This window comes from Onychostruthus taczanowskii, unplaced genomic scaffold (genome assembly GCF_017590055.1).
Source record: "Onychostruthus taczanowskii isolate IOZ18803 unplaced genomic scaffold, ASM1759005v1 scaffold1, whole genome shotgun sequence".
Classification (NCBI taxonomy): Eukaryota; Metazoa; Chordata; class Aves; order Passeriformes; family Passeridae; genus Onychostruthus; species Onychostruthus taczanowskii.
Genome location: NW_024496525.1, coordinates 20,704,064 through 20,725,107, shown reverse-complemented (window position 1 = coordinate 20,725,107; position 21,044 = coordinate 20,704,064). Strand labels below are relative to the sequence as shown.

The 21,044-nt window shown below is 38.2% G+C and overlaps 1 protein-coding gene across 2 annotated transcripts; it reads left to right on the top strand.

Annotated features, from left to right (window-relative positions):
* The first annotated feature begins 3,272 nt into the window (after positions 1–3,272).
* On the top strand, positions 3,273–20,218 carry DIO2 (iodothyronine deiodinase 2). Of its 2 annotated transcripts, XM_041400497.1 has the most exons (3): positions 3,273–4,077; positions 14,971–15,432; positions 16,627–20,218. In XM_041400497.1, exons 1-3 carry the CDS (start codon positions 3,856–3,858, stop codon positions 16,900–16,902), a joined length of 960 nt encoding a protein of 319 aa, XP_041256431.1. In that variant the 5' UTR covers positions 3,273–3,855; the 3' UTR covers positions 16,903–20,218. The 2 variants fall into 2 exon arrangements, with proteins under 2 accessions (XP_041256431.1, XP_041256440.1); XM_041400506.1 differs by lacking the exon at positions 16,627–20,218 and having other exon boundaries at positions 14,971–15,543.
* Positions 20,219–21,044: the final 826 nt, after the last annotated feature.

Sequence of the window (21,044 nt, the reverse complement as noted above, 5' to 3'; positions counted from 1 at the left end):
CCACCTCAAATTTTTTGTGTCCAGTTACCGTTATCAAGAAAATTGCAGTAAGCAAGCTTACTAGGGACTCATGTCCTAATCTTCATCCTGCTGTGGTTGAAACTGGAAAGAAACATGATGCTATGCATGGTTTGGGTTTTGATGGCACTGATTTTTATAAACATTACGGAATATGAACATCTATACCGATACTGTTGACTTTAGCCACATACAAGGTTTAGTAACAGTAAATGCTTTAATGTTGTTGGCTTTGCTCATTCCACCTTGACAAATTATGGATGATATGTTTAATTTCCCATTACTGAACCTGACTGCTCCTTAGATTACGAGAGGACTTTTATTTTCTTTTGCTGATGAAGAACTGAGGTACATTGTAGGGCTATGCCCAAATTATATATTGGAAGGTATGGCAGAGCAGGTAACTGAAACGAGCTTTAGCTGAACCCTATCTCAGTTCTTTCATGTGTAAATTCAATCCTGCCTAATTCTTCCTTGTGTATCAAATTAATCCAATTTTTCTCCAAGAAAGAAGGCTTCAAGACTCCAAGGCTCTCTTAATGTCTCAAGGTCTGAAGCATCTAGCCTTTTTTCCTTGTTTCATGACCATCTGCAGGGAAATAGCAACAGACTCTTGGCTTCAAAAGCGAGATTATGCTCTACATATCTGACTTTCACAAAAGATGCAAATAGTGATTTGCCTTGTATTTCTGATGTCTGAAATAAACACAGGGATCAGTTATTTCAGTCAAGAAGGAGAAAAACTATTAACTACTGTCAAGAAGTAGGGTTACGCTTTCTATCTCTGTTGAGGGCTGCTGGACTGTACTGTCAAGCTGACTAGAAGCACATTGTGCCCTGCAGAGACAGGCTACTTCTGAAGACAGTAATGAGAAAAACTAGCTTTTTACATTTATTTACTCAGAAGATTTATGATTTTATAGTTGTATTAGGGAGTTATCATCCATTTTTTAACTGAAGCTCCCAAACATGATCTGTTGCAGTTTTGTTTAACTCTATCTACACAGTCAGCTTTATGGGTAAGAGAGGTGACGCAGTAAATAGGAGCTACCATCTCACATCAGAGCTCCATGGGCTTCCTGCTCGGCTCCCAATGCACTTCAAAGCTCTCTAGCTGTCTGGTCTCCAGCTGTCTTACAAACAACCTCTTCACCCATGAAGCATGCTGTGGGTAGGGGCAGTTGTTTCACAGGAACCCAGAATACATTGTGTTCCCAGGGTAAGTTCTAGCCTGACTTTACCTCCAGGGAACAGGAAGAGCCTGAGCTGGACTGTCCTCAGAGCTGTTTGCAAACTGTTCTCAGAAACAATGGCTGATGATTCATCTGGCACTGTCATCAACAATCTCCAGGCCTGCCGTTTAACAGACCTTCCCAAAATAAAGAAAGGGGACCTTCCCAGACAGAATCATGTATTTTTTTAGTGGTGAATCTACAAAGGAGTAGCTTAGGCTTAAGAGTGCTTGTAATCAAGTGATTACATATGCTTGCCCGAGGTCAGACAGTAAGCGAGTTTAGCAGCTCTGGGGACCCTTGTTCCTGCCTTGTGCTCACATGACATGAGCACACTGACTCATCCATGTGTGGGGATATATAAATGCCTTCTTATAACGTGTTTTTGCAAGTTTTAGTAATAAAGCCAGATCTGTGAGGCTGCAATCCTTCTATGGCAACAGAACACTGTCATCACCAACATTTGACTTAAAAATAGTTTGAAAATTTTTTTGATTGTTTGTTTTGTTTATGCTAGTAATGCAGAAGGTCACTGGTTTAATGTGTGCAACCTTTTAAAGTTATTTCTATGAGTACACATTTGCTGGAAGATATCCTGTCTGGGTGATATCTTTTGAGAATGCCTGAAATTAAGCTACCTAAACAAACTTTTCTTTGGTGAGAACAAGACAAGACATGGGGTGGCATTTGTAGTGTAGTGTACATTCTAGTATAATGACAGGCCAAATGATATTACAATGTCTGAAAATTAAAGACCCCAGAGTAAGGAAGATTGATGGTGTTTACCTTCTGCATTTGCTAGCAGTGAAAGGATAGTGATGACTGATGAAGACTAAGATACATTAATGAAGTAAGCTTGTACTCCTCATCAAGGATGTGAGTTGACAGAGGCTAGATATCATGCTGGCATCTCTGGGAATGAAATGTATCCGGGGAGGAGAGCCTAGTAAGCACATAGTAAGACATCCACTAAACCCCAAACTTACGGATATCTGCAACAGGAAATTCGTGAAATATGTACCTAAGGGATTTAGAATCATGCTAAAAAAACCCCAAAATTGTCTACTGTAGCTCCTCAAAAAATCGTGTGAGAAGAGGACTAAGCATTGGACTAAAAAGGTGAAACAAAGAGAAGTGCAAATGAACAAAAAACCTTCAGCATGGGGCTGAAAGGGATCCTTGCAGTTAAAGTACCAATGGCACTGCCAGAGGAAACTTCTGCTTTTTCTTTACAAGCCTTTAACCAAAAGCTAGTTACCCTAATATTAAATAGGAATATTAAAGTCCTTGAAGCTCAGTTGATTTAACAGCATTCAAGGCTGAAGCATATATTTTTTTTAGGCAGGGCACTTTAGCTTCAAAAACCCAAATCCATAAAAAACTTATTTTCTCTCTTTCTTATCTCTTCTCTTACACATCAGTCGATGAAGTCAATTCTAGGTGTTCACTTATGTTACCAAGAAAACAACAAAAGATATTTAAACAATATTCTTGTACTTCAGGCAGGTGGGAGAAAAATGTTACAGAAATATGCTCTTTCTTGGGATACATCAACTCCCAGACCTTCCTATAAAAGAAAGAAGGACAAAAAAAAAAAAAAAAACAAAAACACCAACCAGGAGAAAAAACCTATTGATAACAGAAATCTCTGTTGCTGTGTCACCTTCCATGTCACATGAAAATACTTCTAAAATTTGGAAGTATATTGTAAGAACATTCAGAAACATATTGGATTTTTTTCTTTCTCCTTTTCAAAGAAAAGCAAAGTTCCACCCTTGCTCTCTGTCTCGCTTTTTTTTCTCCTCTCTCTTAAGGGGAAAAAAAAAAAAGTTTTGAGAATTTCATTTTTTTCTATTCACTGCAGTCCTGGCCAAAGTAAAGCCCTCTTTTACATTGACGTCAAGATCTTTACTAAGATTAGGGTTTCATTTCTCTATTGCAGCAATTAGCTAGGGAATGTATAAAAGGCTTCAGGGAAGCAAGCTAGGACTCCAGAGGGGAGAGCACTTTGCACCATAGGCAGATAGCAAAGAGAGAGTGCGAGAGGAGGAAGGCAGGAATACAGAGACGCGGAGTAGGAGGGGGGGACGGGGGAGGCAGAGAGGGAAAGAGAGGGAGGGAAGCAGGGAGGAAGGAACAGAAAGTTTATGTACATAAACCTTTTTTTTTTTTTAAGCATTGTTGCACCTAGTAGCTAGCTTTGCTGACTCAGAAATGAGAGGTCTGGTCAGTGCTTAAATATCCGAGAAACAATGGGATAGTGCAGGAAAGTTAACAATTAACAGTCTCAGCTTAAATTTTGTAACTGCAGGGAACTGGAAAAACAGCTGCCTCTCTCTTCAGCAAAATCAGGTCTCCTGGTTAAGAGAAGAATTTTTGTTAACATCAAATTTCTGAAAAATAAGCAGCTTGCAGTTGAGTGAATATCCTGCAGTTATGGTTTTAACCAGCCTGCTCATACTTAACTATCTCTGCTTACTTTAAATAGAGCAGCTGTGAAAGGGGTAATGAGGCTTTTGAAATGCCTTTTGCTTTACTCTTTTAAATGAGGGTACAGAGCAATAAAGAGCTGAAGGTATCCGGCTGAGGAGAAGCAGCGAGGAAGATGGGTCTGCTAAGTGTGGATTTGTTGATCACGCTTCAGATCTTGCCGGTCTTTTTCTCCAATTGCCTCTTTCTCGCGCTCTATGACTCTGTGATTCTCCTGAAGCACATGGTTCTGTTTCTGAGCCGCTCCAAGTCTGGGCGCGGTGAGTGGCGGAGGATGCTGACCTCGGAGGGGCTGCGCTGCGTCTGGAACAGCTTCCTCCTGGACGCCTACAAGCAGGTGAGCCCGCGGGATGGGGACGGCGGGGCCGGGGCGCTGAGCTGGGGCGAGCATCCCGCCTGCCAGCGGGGAAGGGAAGGCAACGACTGCGCGGTGCAAACCGTCACCTAGCTCTTGTAAAGTTTGATGGAGAAGTGTAAGCTGAAAGGAGCGGTACTTCTAAGTCGGGGTTAAGGATTCATGAAATTCTGGAGCTGCTGACTCCCTGTGCTAACTCTCTGTGCAGCCTTGGCCATGTCACTTAGTTTAGGCGTGCCTCAGTTTCCCCAAGAGCATGAATAATAATCTTCATGTTTTTAAAGTATTTCAAGGTCTTCGTTTAAGAGTAATTGTAAAATGCTCTAGATGTTTTCGCAGCTGTAGTTTATTATTGCCATGCGAGATCCTCAGATATTATTTAAAAACTGCATCTTCAGATAGAGTTCTACATAGACAGATGTTTTCTATGTAACTAGAGTTTTACCTAGAGCAAAATATAGAAATGAACCATTGTCATTACACTGGCATTTTCTATTACTCATATGTTAACTTGTATATTGGAGCAGGTATCCAAGTAAAACTGTGCACAAATTGAAAAAGTGACCTTTTTCCTTCATGAAAGCAGTGACAGAGGGACATGTCATAGATTAAAAATGAACTTGACTAGCTGTCGGACAGCTGCCTGGTGATTTAAGTTTATAAAGCCAGTAACAGTTATGCAACATGTACTTTTCCTTTTAAGATTTCTTACAAGCATTACCCAGTGGTACTGCCCAGGTCTCATGAGGTAGCTGGAATTTCCTTTTATAGATTGAAAAGGTGAAACCAAAACCATGAAATTTCTTGCACAGACCACCCACTTAGTAAGTAGAACTGGATTCAGAACTCTGTGGCTTTCAAAACAGTGCTTAGTCTGTTAATTTGTTGTCTTATTTAGACCATCTATTTTAACATGCTCCATGTGATGTCATAGGGTCCTTTCCAAATGATACTCTTCTGAAATATTTCTTTTTGTATTGCCTTCCCCCCAATTTGCTTTCACACTTCTACAATAGCCTTTGTATATGCTCTTATCTAAAAATGTGAAGAGCTGGTGATGCTGGTGTTTGCTGGCTTTGTGACATGGAATACCATCTGCTTAGCCTGAAACTCAAGCCATGGGGACATTAATTTTCAGTGTAAGACAAATATAAATCACTTTAGCTTTTGCCAAATGGGTCAACCTCTTACTGCAGCCCAGGAATCATCCAGCTGGCTACCCAAATAAAATAATGCTGAATGAAGCCCACTATTCTCCTAGCCCTTCTAGTCTTTGTTTTTATTCTCTTCATAGACATTAAGTAAGTACATTTTACAGTGGCCTTGTTAAATGGGTCACTGAACACAATTGTTCCCATTTTACAGACAAGGCAAGGCAGGACAGTTAACACATGACTTGGTCAAGGCTTCAGTGGAAGTTGGTAGCATGATTCTGCAACAGTCAAGTTTTGAGTTCCCATATTTGCAACCTATGTGTGGCCTGGGGTCTGGAGAAGTTGTGAAGCTATAAGAAACCTTATATCCACGAGATATTTTCAATCTCTTTTTGCTTAAATTACACACAATTTTTTAAAATTAAGATATTGCATGCCTTTCTGTAGTCTCCAAAGTCATGCTTTGCCTTTCTTTCAGTATCATGATGTTAACCATGGGAGCAACAAGTATGGTGACTCTGCTATTTTTGGTGTTGGCAATGAAACTCATACCTTGAACTTTGGTAATTTTATTCTCTCCCTTATCATGATTAAATCACCTGGGTTGTTCAGGTCGATCAGGCCATAAGGTTCCAAGAATAAACTCTGTGTGTCAATGAACTCAGCAGAAAAATGCATATAAACACAACCAAATTTTATCACCTTGTTCCAAAAAGAGGAAAAAGTCCATTCATGGCAGCTATCCTTAAGACAAAATGGATTGACAAACAATTCATGGAAATACTATTTTACTAATAGAATTATGGGCCATAAGGAGAGAAGATCGTTGGAAACTCTTGATTGTCACAGAAAGATAGTTAAGTATAGAAATCATATTGTAAAGGGGACAAAATAAAATGAGGAGCAATATTGGAAGAAGACTCATCACCTTCAAAATTGATGAGAATCTTTTGCTGCTTCTGTAAGGAAGAAATAGGAAAAAGGTTTCATCTGAAAAGTTGTACTAGTGGATTTGAAAAAGATTGAAATATATCCTGCTTTGTAACATATTTTAAAAAGCATGAGAAATAGTGTAATATATCAAAGAATGTCCTACAAAGCAATTTTTTTCTTAAATCACCCTTTTTTAAACCTGAATAGAATTACCCTGTTGTGATATCTTACTCTGAGACAATAAGTGAGAAATTAAAATGTTATGGAATCAGGGTACTATACAGCATGGCAAAACATAGCTGATAACATACCCATGATTGCTCATTGCTCCAATTTACCAGATGAAGCCAGGTATCAGCAAACTACTTAAAAAGGTACTTAGACTTATTCCACTGAGGAGTATTTATGAGAAAATCACAATTTTTTCATGTAGAATAACAGAATTGCAGATGTCTGGGATAACCAGAGCCAGACTGCCAGTTAGCAGAAGACTGGATCAAAGAAGCAACTGTGCTTGGTTTTACTGTGTTTTGTGTTACTTACACAGAATTCTTCTTGAGTCCATTTAATAATATTTTTCACAAAATTACTTGATGTAAAATTTCTATTCAAAGAAAAATTTATGGGAAGCTATTCCAGAAGAACACTGTAGGTAGACACTACATTCTGAATTAAGGTAAACTTATTACAATAAAGTACCTTTGCCTCAAAAGCATGCATTGTCCCAGAATTCTTTTTTTTTTTCCCCAAGGCTAGTGTGTAGAAGATATGATCTTGTAATGGTTAGAGTATATTTCAAACAAACTATTCTGATTTACTTTCTCATTGTCTAGAAAACCTTATTAATAACTCATCCAAATTTCAACCTTATTTTGGGCTTTTTCTTGTTACTAAGTATTATTGCACAAGAATTTTGGTGAGGGCAATTATTTCATAGGCAAGATTACCTAGCAACAGTTGAAGGTTTTAACATCATCAGTGGGAAAACAATGCAAAGTTTGTTGTATTGTACATAGAGTATATTCAGTGTTCTTTTTTTATTGGAACATTCTATATGACTGGTTTTCTCCACATTTTAAAGTCCTACTGGAATCAAAATAATTGCTTTTTTTTGTTTATTGTGATTTTAAATGTAAATTTTACTATGAATAATATATTTCTTTTTATTTCCTTAACTCTGAGTTCAATATCTGTCAGACTCAGTATTGATATTGTCTACACTGCACCAGCTTTGTGATTTATAGATTATCTTCCTATTATTTTCCAAGAGGCAAGTGTGTCTTATATTACAAGGGAGTCTTTAGGATCAAACTAATCATCATAACAGAGATAAATAGAGCTCATAGTCAAGTTAGATTAACTTTCTGTAATTGAAAGAGTGAAAATGTTTTAAATATTATTTTTATATATGTATGTGTGTGTAGGTATTTACAATTTTATATGTTTGCCTGTATAAAGATCTAGACATACCTCTTTGTCTCTATATATGTACATACATATATGTATAAAAAGACAAAAGTACACATATGTAAACATACATTTCCAGGAGTCAGTCCCTCTCATTTCTCCCTATGTGTATACACACATATATATGTGTGTATGTACACATACTTAGCGATATGAACTCAGTCACAGCTATTGATGAGAGAGAAAAACCAAGACTTTTTGGGAGGGTGTTAGTGTAACCGTGATTTACACAGGCCATTTCTACAAATGCCAGGGAGGTATTTGTTCTATCTTAAAGTATGTATACTGAATATATCACACATTTGCAAAAATCCAAAGAAAAAGCTGGAGAAGTTTTGAAAAAAAAATTTAAAAGCTTTTTTTTTTTTTTAAACCTGCTAAGTTCTGTGGTTTTTTTAGTAGTGGGATAAATCTGTTTTTTAAGATACCAAAGGTGAAAAATTGCTATCTTAAAATGCTTTTAAAATAGTTTAAGGAGTGATTGTACCCATTAGAGATGTCCAGTGGTGAGCCCTTCTGCTGGAAGCTTTTCCAGGGCCAGATATGAGCTCTGTGTTCCAGCAAGGCAGAGCTATCATTCATGGTCTCCAGTAGAAGGCTTTAATGTTATCCTTGAGGAAATCATCCTTCCTCTCCACCTGAGTGCAGGGTAGCTAAAGGGAAGGTGTTAATGGCCTTTCCCTGCATCAGCCCACCCACTATTTAGGAATGCTGTGATGTACCTATGGGGGCAACGTGCACATGCACAGAGGTGTGGAGCTGTGCGTCATGGGCCTCAGAGGGATGCTGGTATCTCCAGTGATGGATAGAGGTGGGTGTGTGTGTACTTGTACAGCTTTTTACTGTGTTTAGAATGGGCCAGCAGCAAGCTCTGGCATGACGGTCCCAACACAGGGGAATGGCTGGCACAGGATCCCAGGTTCATGGCGTAGACCCAGCTCTGGATGTAGCAGCAAGTAGAGTGGTTCAGTAAACACCCAGTGAGATTCTTCTGGGTTTTCATGCAGGCAGTTAAATTACCTTTGGCTGCTTTTTCCTGCCTGGTAGGTAGATGATCTAAAATAAATCAGAATGCAAAGCAAAAGAGTCCCAAACCTTATGTGTTAAATGCATGTTGCACAACATTATCACAAAGATATATGTGAAAGTAATATAAAAGCATGATCCTCTACCTGTTCTTTGGCTGTCCAGTAACTCTTTGCTTTTTGGGGAAATATTTTAAAAGTTGAAACAAGACACAATGTTCATACTTACTATTTGTATTTATTTTGTAAGGAAGTCTCTCTCCCTGAATTTGACAGTGATAAAGGGAATCTGTGAGAGAAAGTCTGTTGTATAATTTCAGGGTTTAGAACTAGATATTGTGTGCTATTAAAAATATTTTATTGGTTTTACAAAGTTCAACTTTTGCAGACTTATTTTCATTGACATTTGCAAATGAAAACAATCTTAAAAGAAGTGAGAAAAACAAAACTGAACCAAATCACAATTAAAACTTCTCCTGCAAAGTTGGGAATGTAAATTCAACAGGATTTGGACTTGAAATTGTAATTATTATTAAAAGTTTCTTATTATTACTAATATATAATCATGTTTGTTGTAGTTGTGTGTGAGGATCAACCTAGGCCAGGGACCCATTGTACTAGGCAGTGTCCCAACAAGAGGAGCAGACAGTTGGTTCCATGGAACTTAAGAGTTCAAGCATTCAAAACAGATAAAGAGTAGGAAAAGGAATATGAAGACTTTTATCCCACATAGGCTTTCATTCCATTTCATTTTACAGATCTAAATTCAGTTCTTCCATACCTCTTTGCACTATTCCATTTTCACCCTTATGTGTGAAAAAATGACTGTAAGGAGTGCTTGCCTTTCTGTCAAAGCCCTATGAAAACCCCCTTTTGCTGTGATAGACACAAAAAAATTTAGCTAGTGGGCACTATTCAGGAAAAGGATCACACATGGTTCTTGAGTGCTGGCTGTACCTCTGTCAAAACCACCACTGTGCATTCATACTCATAAAACTGAATAAAAAAAAAAGTAAAAAACCATCATCCACATTAATATCAAATTCTCTTCCTGTGCTGAGTAACAAAATCTGGTGAAGGTCTCTGTCACATGTAGGTAGATCCTTGGCCACGGTGGATCCTTGGCCATGCTTCCATCTTGAGGGAAACATAAAGCCCTTAAGAAGCTTGCTCTTGGCTCCTCCATCACAGCAACTAAAATTAACTGTAAGAGCGCAAGGCAAAAGGCTCCTTTATGCTTTCCTTGTGCCATGCATACTCATTTGTGGGACTAGTGGCTTTTAAATGGAGAGAGAAGCATTTGACTAGTTATTTTTATCTGGACTGTGCCCGGTTTGTTTGTCTCCCTCTTCCCTTCGTCAGCTCCACATACCTGATCCTAAATAAAAGACTGGGAAAGCCTGAGCCATTTCTAGTCTCTGCTCTCCAATTTGAATAATTCAAGTTGCCACCTTCCCAAGACAAATGAAGAACTTCTGCATCCTTATTGTACTCTAGACAAGGATCTTCTGTGATTTTTGTCAACTGCACAACTCTGGGTCATGAAATAAGGAAAACAAAATTAATAGTTTGTAGAATTTGCCAAATTCAAAGAGTCAAATTATGATTTGGATGAAGCTATACCTAGCTGAATGGGATCAAATCAAGGCAGAGAATTTTAAAAAACGCCAAAGGCTACAGGGATTCAGTTCATTACCAGTTACTGTATTCCAGTCCCAAACACAACATGTCCATTCAAATGACTAATACCATAAACTGCTAATTGTCTGGCAGCACCTATTTTTTTAGGGGGTTGACATAATCTGATGAGTGCCAAACTCTATGAAAATCCCTGTTGCAGGGAATTTAAGCTGTATTCCAGTGCACAGGATCCCAGGAAGGTTATGCTGAAGTTGATAAAAGCAAAACAAGAAAAAAGAAAAGGCAAATGAGGAGACAATATTTTGTCTGTGGGGCTTTACCTAGTTCTTATGGAAAATGTACTACAAACTTAGCAATATGTGCTATTTCTAGCCTGCAGTTTATGAATAGGGCTTTCTCTCCTGCCCCTAAGTCCCCTTCATTTTGGAGGCTGTGTGCTAAAACATCAGCAATCTTGTTCCCTTTTCACTTTGCATGCAGACTGAGAACATGCTGTCAGGCAAACCCAAAATTCTCACAAATGATGCGAGTCACTGCTTTGGTGCAGCTGCTTGCCCCTCTGACGGCTGGGCTGGCTCACAGATTTGGTTGGCCTACCTTGCGTGTTCCAAGCAGGCTGTGTGGGAGGGGATGCCTGCGTGCTGCTCAGCTGCTACCTCATTCAGAAGGCTGGCACCAAATGGCCAAATATTCACGCACAAAAGTACGTGATTATGGAAATGCTGGATTGCGTGTGAGGGGAATTCTGCTGGTTTGTTTCTCAGAATTTATATTTTGCCTGCCTTTGTGTAGGATTTCAAAAGCAGTTTGGCTGAATACATGAGTGTTTTTGTTTGTTTTCTCATTGCGTTGATTTTCTTTTCCAAGAGCTATTTTTTCTTTCAATAAATAACAACAAAGAGGATGGCCAAGGCCTACAATGCAGATGATCAGCAAGGATGATATTGTCATCCTGTGTCAATCGGTTCAGAGTCTGGTGAAATAAACAGTCCCTTGGGAACGTCAGTGCTTCATCAAGACCAATTAGTGGATCTGCCGCTGCTGCTTATGTTTAAGCATTAACGATTGGGCAGGGCTGCTTTTTGGAGTGCCTGACACTGGCATGGAACAAGGCACCGGCCTAATTACTTCTCTACAGGAGCAGAAAATGCCTCATGAATGCCTGCTTGGCAAGGATGTCTCATTAAGGGGAAAAAACTCAACACAAGCACTCCTAGAAACAAAAATTAAAATTATAGGTAACCTGCGGCCATGAGACTTCCTTCATGGCTGTGAGAAATGAAGAGAAACTTCTGTAAGGTGATGTATAGACGGATAAAGGCTTCTTTTTACTTTGTTTCCTAATTCCTAATCTATTTTTGTAGTCCATAAAGAGTATGGAGGGAGAATGTAAACTTGCATTGTCGAAGAACATTTTTGGTATCAACATTAAATAGGACTTGAAGGGCATTCCCATGTTGATGTCTATTGGTAGTTGTTTTATTAGAATTATTTCTTCAGGGTTTGCAAACTGGCCTAGGAAATTAAAGGGTTTGGTGGACCTGAGTGAGGAATTGGTAAGGAGTAGTTTATAATATATAGCCTCTCTTTCTGCTTAAAACAATCAAGAAGCAAACTGTGGTTTCCCAGTTCAAGAGTGGTGGCTAGATATTTTCAGTCATGATAGTTTTGTTAAAATAAAACCTGAAGAGTAAGTAGAAACAGCTGCTCAGATGTTTCTTTGGTCCTAAGAAGCCCTGTTCATTCCTGACATATAGGCACTTCTTTTTACCTTTATTTTTCTTCTCTGAAGAGTGAGAGCAAATGTAAGAAATTCAAAGTGTGTTGTTTAATTGTGATTTGTAATATAAATTACATATCATTACTTCTTTTCTTTGACTGGGTGAGCACACACTCTTAAATACTGAGGCCCATTATTCACCCAGGGGGTTGGGTGAAGCAAAGATACTTACATGTCAGTTTTTGCCCAAAAGGCACATCTTCAGCAAGCTATCTCTGAAAAAGCATGTATGGTAGTTCAGGAGCAGTTAAGCTTTCTAGGTGAAGACAGATCTAGTGTTTGTGTAGATATGCATATGTTGTGTTTCTCGAGATGTCCCTTTTTGTGGTAGTCACCAATTTATTACAAATTGCTGAATTGTTTAGTTGGCTTTTGGATTGAATGCAACTCTCAGGATGATTATATGGATACCACATGATCTTGACCTGTGTATTTCTTTGTTCATGTGCAGCCCTTTACCTTAGTCCTGCTTTATCTATCTTATGTCACAGAATGGCAGAGAGAAATGATCAAGAGTTGAACAGAAGACTACGTGCTAAGGTGTAGGTAGCCTTAAGATGCTTAGTGGTACTTCTTAAATGCAAGAGCCTGAGTTTGTGAGCCTGCCTCTCCAGACAGATAATTTTTTCTCAAAAACTGGGATATAGTTGTTTTCTTTCTTTGAGTTCAGTGGATAGTACACTCATACATCAGCTCCTAAACTCAGCTGTTTCAAGCCTCTTGCTTTCAAAGATGAAGCACAAGGCTTTTTTTAAACTATTCCCAGTGCTCTAGCAGATAGCAATGCTGCAGATGGAGATTTATGTGATGGGGGCAAAAGGGGCTTTCCTTTCCCGGAGCATCCTTGTTTCTCTTGACTGCTGCAGTTGCATATCCTCTGCTTCCAGTGGCATGACCGCCACATACTTGGCTTGGTGAGATTTGTGGGTCTCAGGCCATCTTTTCTTCCTTGCTTATGTCTGAGTGAGAATGATGGCATGATTGTGTTTCAATTTGCCATATTGAAAAGACTCAAAATAATGCTACTAGTCATGTGCCAACATGCTGTGACACATTCTCATATAGCTGTGAATTCTGGAAGCATTAATGACTGTACCTTACAAACTTTTCTTTGATTAGACTCTTGCTTCTGTTGCTATTCTGATGAAATAGTACAGAGCCATGAATAACTGCAGTTTTGCTCAAGATAGTCAGGTTTCTGAGGGAAAAATGGAGGATCCAGTATCAGCAATCTACTTGTCTTTGGATCTATGTTCAGCAGCAACTGCATGAGTTCAGTATTCAGCTGTTCACTCAGCTTCTTACTGCATCTGACTCCTGTAATGCAATGTAAAATAGAAGAGCACCAAAAATCAGTTATTTATTCAGTTTTTACATAGTTCCAATGTAGTGTTAACATCTATAGACTTTAATTGCAGTGTAGCTTCAGAAAGAAATACATAAAATGTTAAAGACTTTGACCCTGTGTGTTTCCTTCAAAACAACAATTCTGAAAGTAATCAAATAGTCCGTGGACAGAGAAAGAAAGAGTCAGGAAAATACAAAAGGATAATTGCATTGCTGTACTAGAGGCTGATGTTAAAGGCAGAGGCATAGGAATTTCATAGGAATTTAATGAGGCAGAGCTCATTAAAAATTAATTGCATTATGCAATAATGTTTCGTGGTTCTATAGTAGTTATCAGCTAAGGATCTTGGAGAAGTCTGCAGGCTACACCTTATTCTGTGATTCCCTCCTGTGGGTGGCTTTTATTCTGTCTTTTGTTCTATAGACATGCAAACAGAAATGGCCAGGCAAAATGACATTTCCACCACTGCCTGTTGGGTCTGAGTTAGATCTGAAGTTGGAGCTGAGAACAGTTAATTTTCACCTCATCCTACTTCAGCCATGATATAAACTTTCCTCTTTTCCTGTTGCTTTTTTTCCCCTCAGTCATCTTGTAAAGAAACTTTGCAGTAGAAGGAAATGTGTCACTCAATCACCAATGAAATTACTGCAAAGGGGTTAGAAGAAATTTTAGAGAGCACAATAATCTTGGATGATTCACTGTCAAAGCAGTGTATATATTAAGTGGGCATTTGCAGAGATCTCTTGTGTTTGGTACTCTTGAGTATTTTCATTTTTGGTCTGCAGGATGAAAAAGAATACACTAAGCTGCAAATCTCTCAAAATTGAGAGGAACTGTGTGTGTTGTGAAAATCAGGAATATAACTCAGAGTGATTTTTGAGAATTGGAAAAATGGCTTGAACTGTAGGTTGTGGGCTGAAAAGGGACCTAGGCTTTATAACACCTTACTAGCTAATCTCTAATCAACAGGTTACTGTTTTTCCATAACAGTCATGGTGCCTCATAAAGCAAGCATCTAAAATATATAAACAGGTGTAGTCTGTGAGCTACTTCATTATACAAAGTAATTGTCTGATTATGCTTTGAGTTAGTGAAAAGACTGTTGAAGTTTTGAATAGTGAGCTTCAAGGATGAAGCTCATGGACCAAATGGAGAGAACTCATGGAAAATGCTAGTGGAAAAAACCCTATGTGTCACAGAGGAAAGTTAGAAGAAATTTGAGGTAGTCTGAAAACAAATACAAGTCTCCAAATACATAAGGGTGGACAGGACCAAGTATGTAGTGGACAGGACAGACCTCATCAAATTTTCTAACATGAATGAAGTAGCATATTTGTCAGAAATGCCACATTTTCCTGAATGGACAAGATGACTGTTCTGAAGCTGCTGCTTTTGATGATTTGCTCTGCCCCCATGTGACTCATTACGTGTACTCTGAACAGGTGACTGTTTGAAGAGAGTAGTCATAAGGATACTGTACAAGCAAGTCACACTAACTTGCTATGTTTTAATTTGTTCTGCCATCAGGTCAAACTGGGAGGAGAAGCCCCCAACTCCAGTGTAATCCACATAGCCAAGGGCAGTGATGACAGCAGTGGCAGCTGGAAGAACGTTGGTGGCAAGTGTGGAACCAAATGCCACCTTCTGGATTTTGCCAACTCAGAGCGTCCACTGGTGGTCAACTTTGGCTCAGCTACCTGACCACCGTTCACAAGCCAGCTGTCAGCCTTCAGCAAGCTGGTGGAGGAGTTCTCTGGTGTGGCTGACTTTCTGTTGGTCTACATCGATGAAGCTCACCCATCAGATGGCTGGGCTGCACCTGGAATCTCTCCCTCTTCGTTCGAAGTTAAGAAACACAAAAGCCAGGAAGAGAGATGTGCAGCTGCTCACCAGCTCCTAGAGCACTTTTCTTTGCCACCTCAGTGCCAAGTTGTGGCTGACTGCATGGACAACAATGCCAATGTGGCCTACGGGGTTTCATTTGAGCGAGTATGTATTGTGCAGAGACAAAAAATTGCCTACCTGGGGGGCAAAGGCCCTTTTTTCTACAACCTTCAAGAGGTCCGGCTTTGGCTGGAGCAAAACTTCAGCAAAAGATGAAATCCATTCTCCACAGGAGTTAGATGGACCAATGTGTCCCTTTAAAGTGATGCAAAAGGGAAAAAAAAGAAAACATGCTAGTTTGAATAAAATCTTTCAGATGATTGCAGGAGAACACATTTGATAACAATGTCAAGTGAATGTTAACTAGGAAAAGAAAATAAAACAAAAATCTAGCTCCACAGAAACATTGTCAAGTGAAAAAGAAATCGCACTCCTGCTCTTGTTATGGGACAGAAGAGGTGAACAGGCTTCTCCAAAAAGGGGCTGCTGGCAAGAAGGTAGGGTGGTTAGGTAAGACCTGTTTCCCAGAAGCCCCAGTGCCGGGGTGAGGCGCAGAAAGTGTTTCTGCTAGTAAGGCATTCCATGGAAAGGCAATGCTGTACATTTCATCAGAAACGCTTCTTTACCCCCCGTAGCCAATGCAAGGAACTTGAGAGGAGCAGGGGTTTTGCAATTGCTTCGCATATAAAGGCAGTGCAGTGAGGCGATTTTCCTATCTTGGTAGAAAATTTATTGTTCAGAGACTTCAGGAACCACATGCAGACTGGCACATGCAGACTGGCTGCTCAGAGCAAGATGAAACTTTGTCTGCTGGTATTTGCACCCTGTGGACACCTCTGCACAGCATATTAACTATGTAATGCTACCTTACGTGTTTCTATCCATTGTGCAGGCCTGTGCCTGCTGAGAAAGGTGTTAAAATCTATGGAGTTGGACCAAAAAGACGAAGGTGATCAAATAAGCCCATTACCATCTGAAAACTGAAATACCTGGAGTAATTATAACACAACATTGAGAACCATCTAGAGCATGCATCATGAGACAAAACTCAGCTGATGCCAACCAAACCCTTGGTTCTGAGAGCTGACAACACACATATATCAATGTTCACTTGTTCTCATCTCTCTTTCTTTATCCACCTCCATCTCTTTCTGTCTAGCAATAGAATTAAAGGTAATTTCACTTTTAGATTTAAAATAATAACTTATTTCTCTCTCTCTCTTTTTTTTTTTTTTTTTTTTTTTTTTTTTTTTTTTTTTTTTTTTTTTTTTTTTTTTTTTTTTTAATGTGATCTTGCAGGTATATTTTGGGGACGGGAGAACTTATGCACAATTTTACCTCATTGAAATGGAAACCTATCCTGTCATTTACCCTGTTAAATGTAGTCATGCTAACTTTTACTGTCTTAGATACCTGAACATTGTTTATATCTATGTTAATCTGAAAGTTGATTGCAGTCTTAGAATTGATTTGCTGCAGTTCTGCTACAGAACTGATAAGCTGATAGTCTGTTTTGCTCATGTTCTTGAAAACCTTCCCCGAAGAGAAACAGGGAGGACAAATAGTTTGAATTAATGTAAGTGTAAAAGATGACAGAATTTTCATATGAACGAGTATGAGGAATGGATTGTTATGTTGAAAGAGATACTGTGAACTTAGAGTACACAATAAGTTTAGGTATTTCTAAAACTAAAATTATTTAATCAAGCCTGATGAAGAGGCAGATTTACAATGAGCTAACCTATTAGAGCTGATAAATGAAAACCCATATGGATGGAGATGGACTATCCAAGTTTTCTCTCATCTTTGGCAGAAACATGAAACAGATAAACAGAATAAGTGGCAAAAATCAAATTAGTTCTTAATTTCTCATCCTGTGCATCATCAGGAATATGATGTGTTGATGCCGACATAGGAAAGAATGAAAATATGTCAGTGTTTTAATTTTCACAATGCCCATTAATATTGTGTATTTCCTCTAGCTTGGCTGTTGGTCAACTTAGCCAATGTAGGAGGAATTCGGAAATGTGTTTTCAAGCACAGATCTGAAATAATGACAGTAACATGGGTAATTTCTCCCGTACTCAGGTTCATGCTTCCTATTCTTCTCACATTTTCCTCCACACACTGTTAAACACAGACACACATGCTCTTACACATTTGGTAATGTGCATTGGAGAAAGGTGTAAAGAGTAGTTGTCAGATCTCCTAGTGAGCCCCACTTCTCAGTAGACCTGTGTCTCTGTGTGCGTGTATTTATATATGCAGCCACATGTATATAATACATTTTTACGTATGTGTATATACATGTGTGCACATATAAATGATGCCTAAGACCACTAATAATCATTATCCTGTCCTACCGTTCATTAATGTTACTGTAAATCATTGCTCAATGCGGAAGATTGCTACAGATCTTCATGACTAACTGGGATATATAACAGAATTTTTATAACATATTATCATAGAAACAGTAACATAGCCAAACTGCATGGTTTATTTAATCCAGTATCCTACCTCTGACTGTATCAGATGCTTCAGGGGAAGGTGCAATAATTTTTAACTTAGAGAATTTTTATTAGCTTCAGCCCATATTGTTTTTGCCTTTCCTGAAGTGATTGTTGATGTCTCATCATCCCTCATGAGAGGCTGATTCTGGGTATTGAGATTTAAATATTTTGTGAGGTGGGGATTACTAAAATAAAAACCCATCCCTTTTAAGCTCAAAGAAAACCAAATGAAAACAGATTTTTTTCTTTCATATTTAAATAGGCTGCTTTTCAATGTCATTCTCATCTCTGGCTGTTATAGGCTAAACCACTAAACATAAGCGATCCAAATTTTTCTTCTGTATGTCGGTCATTATATAATCTATATAGAAATTTGCATACTTTTGTTTGTTTAAGACAAACAATAACTCATATTCTTATACAGATTCGTACTCTTTCCTTATCTCTGAATCTCTTCTGGTTTTGCTACACTATCCTTTTACTCAGGCGAGTCAAGTTGTAGAATTTAATCCAACTGAAAACCTGTATTGATATACCCAGAACAGCATCTCTTTTCCTTATTATATCCTATTCTTTAGTCATCTGAAAATTTTTTAATCCACAGCAACTCCATAGCCTTTGTAAAACTTAAACTAGTGAGTCTTTTCTTCTTTTCCTCATTATACTGTTGAAGTCTGAACTGTTTATATGGGAAATATTAGCCAAATATTTAACACAGCTGTTGAAACATACCTTTAGTTCAGAGGAAAGAGCTGGAATTAGTAATTCAGTTTGTTAATACCCATTTGCATATCTAAAGTTACAATCCTTTTTCAAGTCCATTCTCTCCTTTTGAATTGCCATTATTTTGTTTAGTAATTCACAGATGCCTCTTCATCACATAGTATACAGGAATTATAAAATTGGCTCCTGTAAATGGGAAAAACACATTGATTTTCCACAAATAAAAATACACAATAACTTCATTTTTTCTTGACAACATGTATGAGTGTTCTGCCTAAAATTGAAAGATATTCCAGCCTCACTGATTATCAAGAGAGAAATATATTTTGCGAAATCTTGGGTTTCCCCAGAAAGCTTCTGGTCAGAAAAGAAAGCAGGGCTTTCTTCAAAGTGAAATGATCATAAAGAAAAAAAAAAAAAAAGTATTATTTTCTAGGAGGCTGACAGAAACATCATGTCTTTTTTTTTTTTTTTTTTTTTTTTTAAAAAATTAAAACATTTTATTGAAAAGGTTTTAAATGAAATGGCATCCTCAGTTGATAATAAAAGCGGCCATATGTCACATACCCAAAATTATTGTAACAGTTGTTTTGGGTCCAGGTAGAGATTTTTCTACTTTGCTAGCCTTGTCTAGTCTGCTGTGAGACTGGATTTGCTTCTGTCTCATTCTCACTGGGTCAGGGCACTATACCATATTACTTGAGATGCTCCAGTGAGACTTACATGTTGAGCAACAGCTCTCAAAATAGGTGCCTGAAAGCATTCTGGAAGGCTACTGTATATAATAGAGACCTCAATATTATGTCTCAACATTAATATGGGAAAATTCCAGTATTTCTTATTTTGAGCAACATAAAGCTATTCTGGGCTATCATTCTACATTGTTCTGTGCTTAGCATCTGTATTTAGCACTGTATAAAAGGAATGTAAAACATTTTGTGCAGATGAGAAGCTATAGCATTTTGCTCTTTCCTTGTGTAGACAATGACATAAATTTAAGGCAGCAGGAAAACATGCCCCATCTATTAAAAATAAGAAAATATATATGAAATATGTTGCTGAACATCTGTCTGAACACTCTGAAAAACAAAATGCAGTGATTTTTAGGAAGGTGATCTTGGTGGGGAAGCGTACAACACTTCTCAAAAAGGTATTTGTGCTATGCATCCAGGTGTGTGCAGAGGGAAGTTTTGTTTCTGCATGTGTAAAAGTGGCTTTTCTGTGATGTGGAGTATAGATTTAAGTGTTTTTAAGACTTTCATTCAGTACTATAACCAAAGCAATAAGAGGAGTCAGGTAGGGAATATTGGCCAGTTTTGTACAACTTGACACCATGTCTGTGACAAATCCATAATCAGTTGGGCTCACCTTGGATTCTTCAGTGAAGAGGGATTGGGGTGAGACAGGGAGGCTTGTGTGCTTATGAAGATAGCTAACAAAAGAGTGATTAACTCAGTTAGCTTTCAGATGCCTTCACACCAGCATTCCTCTGTGCACCTTAGTGTGGCTGTATTTGAAAGAGGAGTCTCTTTGGGTCTGTCAATAAGTTGGCCGTGGTGTAGGTGCCTGTGTGTACTATGTGTGTGTCATTGTTTAAATGTCAAAAATACACTGCAGGAGAGCCAGCAAAATTTTGTTACAATATGGTGCTCCATGAAACGTGCTTTCTAGATTTGTTTTTCTTGTATTATAATAAATGATATTGGAAAAATATATCTATTCTGTGTTTTATTCTGATTGTTAATACACAGTGGAATCTTGACATTTGACCAAGGAAACTTAGACCTATATTTAATACAAAAGTTTATGCCACCCTAACTAGATCTTAAGCAATGCAAGGAAAGTTCCTTATAAGTGTTGGAGCTAATTTAATATCTGACTACTCTCAACTTTTAAGAAAGGTAAAGGGGAGAGAAACAGAGCTACAAGGACAGTAGTTGAGTATGCACAGAACTGCAGCGTTCAAAAAGAAAAAGTGCTTGAAGAAAGCTTGCCAAGGTGTATATAGCACATGAAACCTAGGCAAATTGGTTATGAATGTATGAGCTATAAATGCCACTCCCATTTCAATGTACAGGCAAAAGATAAAAAATTAAAACCATAGCTAAATAGCTGCTCCAAGAAAAAAAAATCAAATTAAAAACGTGCAGCAACTTTTTAAACAAACTCACTTTGTGATTTAATTGTATTTAAGAAATTCCCTCTGTCATCTTTTGTTGCAGTAAGTTTTATAGGACCCTGCATCTAAAATCTGCTTGTGAATATAGGTGAGAAAGAACAAAACAAATCTGCAAAAGGAGGACCATTAAAAAGGTTATATCCTAGTTCCCCAAACAGAAATGTTCATTACAGTATACTTTACAGCCCTTGAAACAAATAAATAACTCCCTCTAGATTATCTAGCTCACATTGCAAAAATAACCCCCAAAAGTACTGAAAGGAGAATTTTGAGTTGTGAGAATTTTCCTGTAGCCTGGTTGTTAG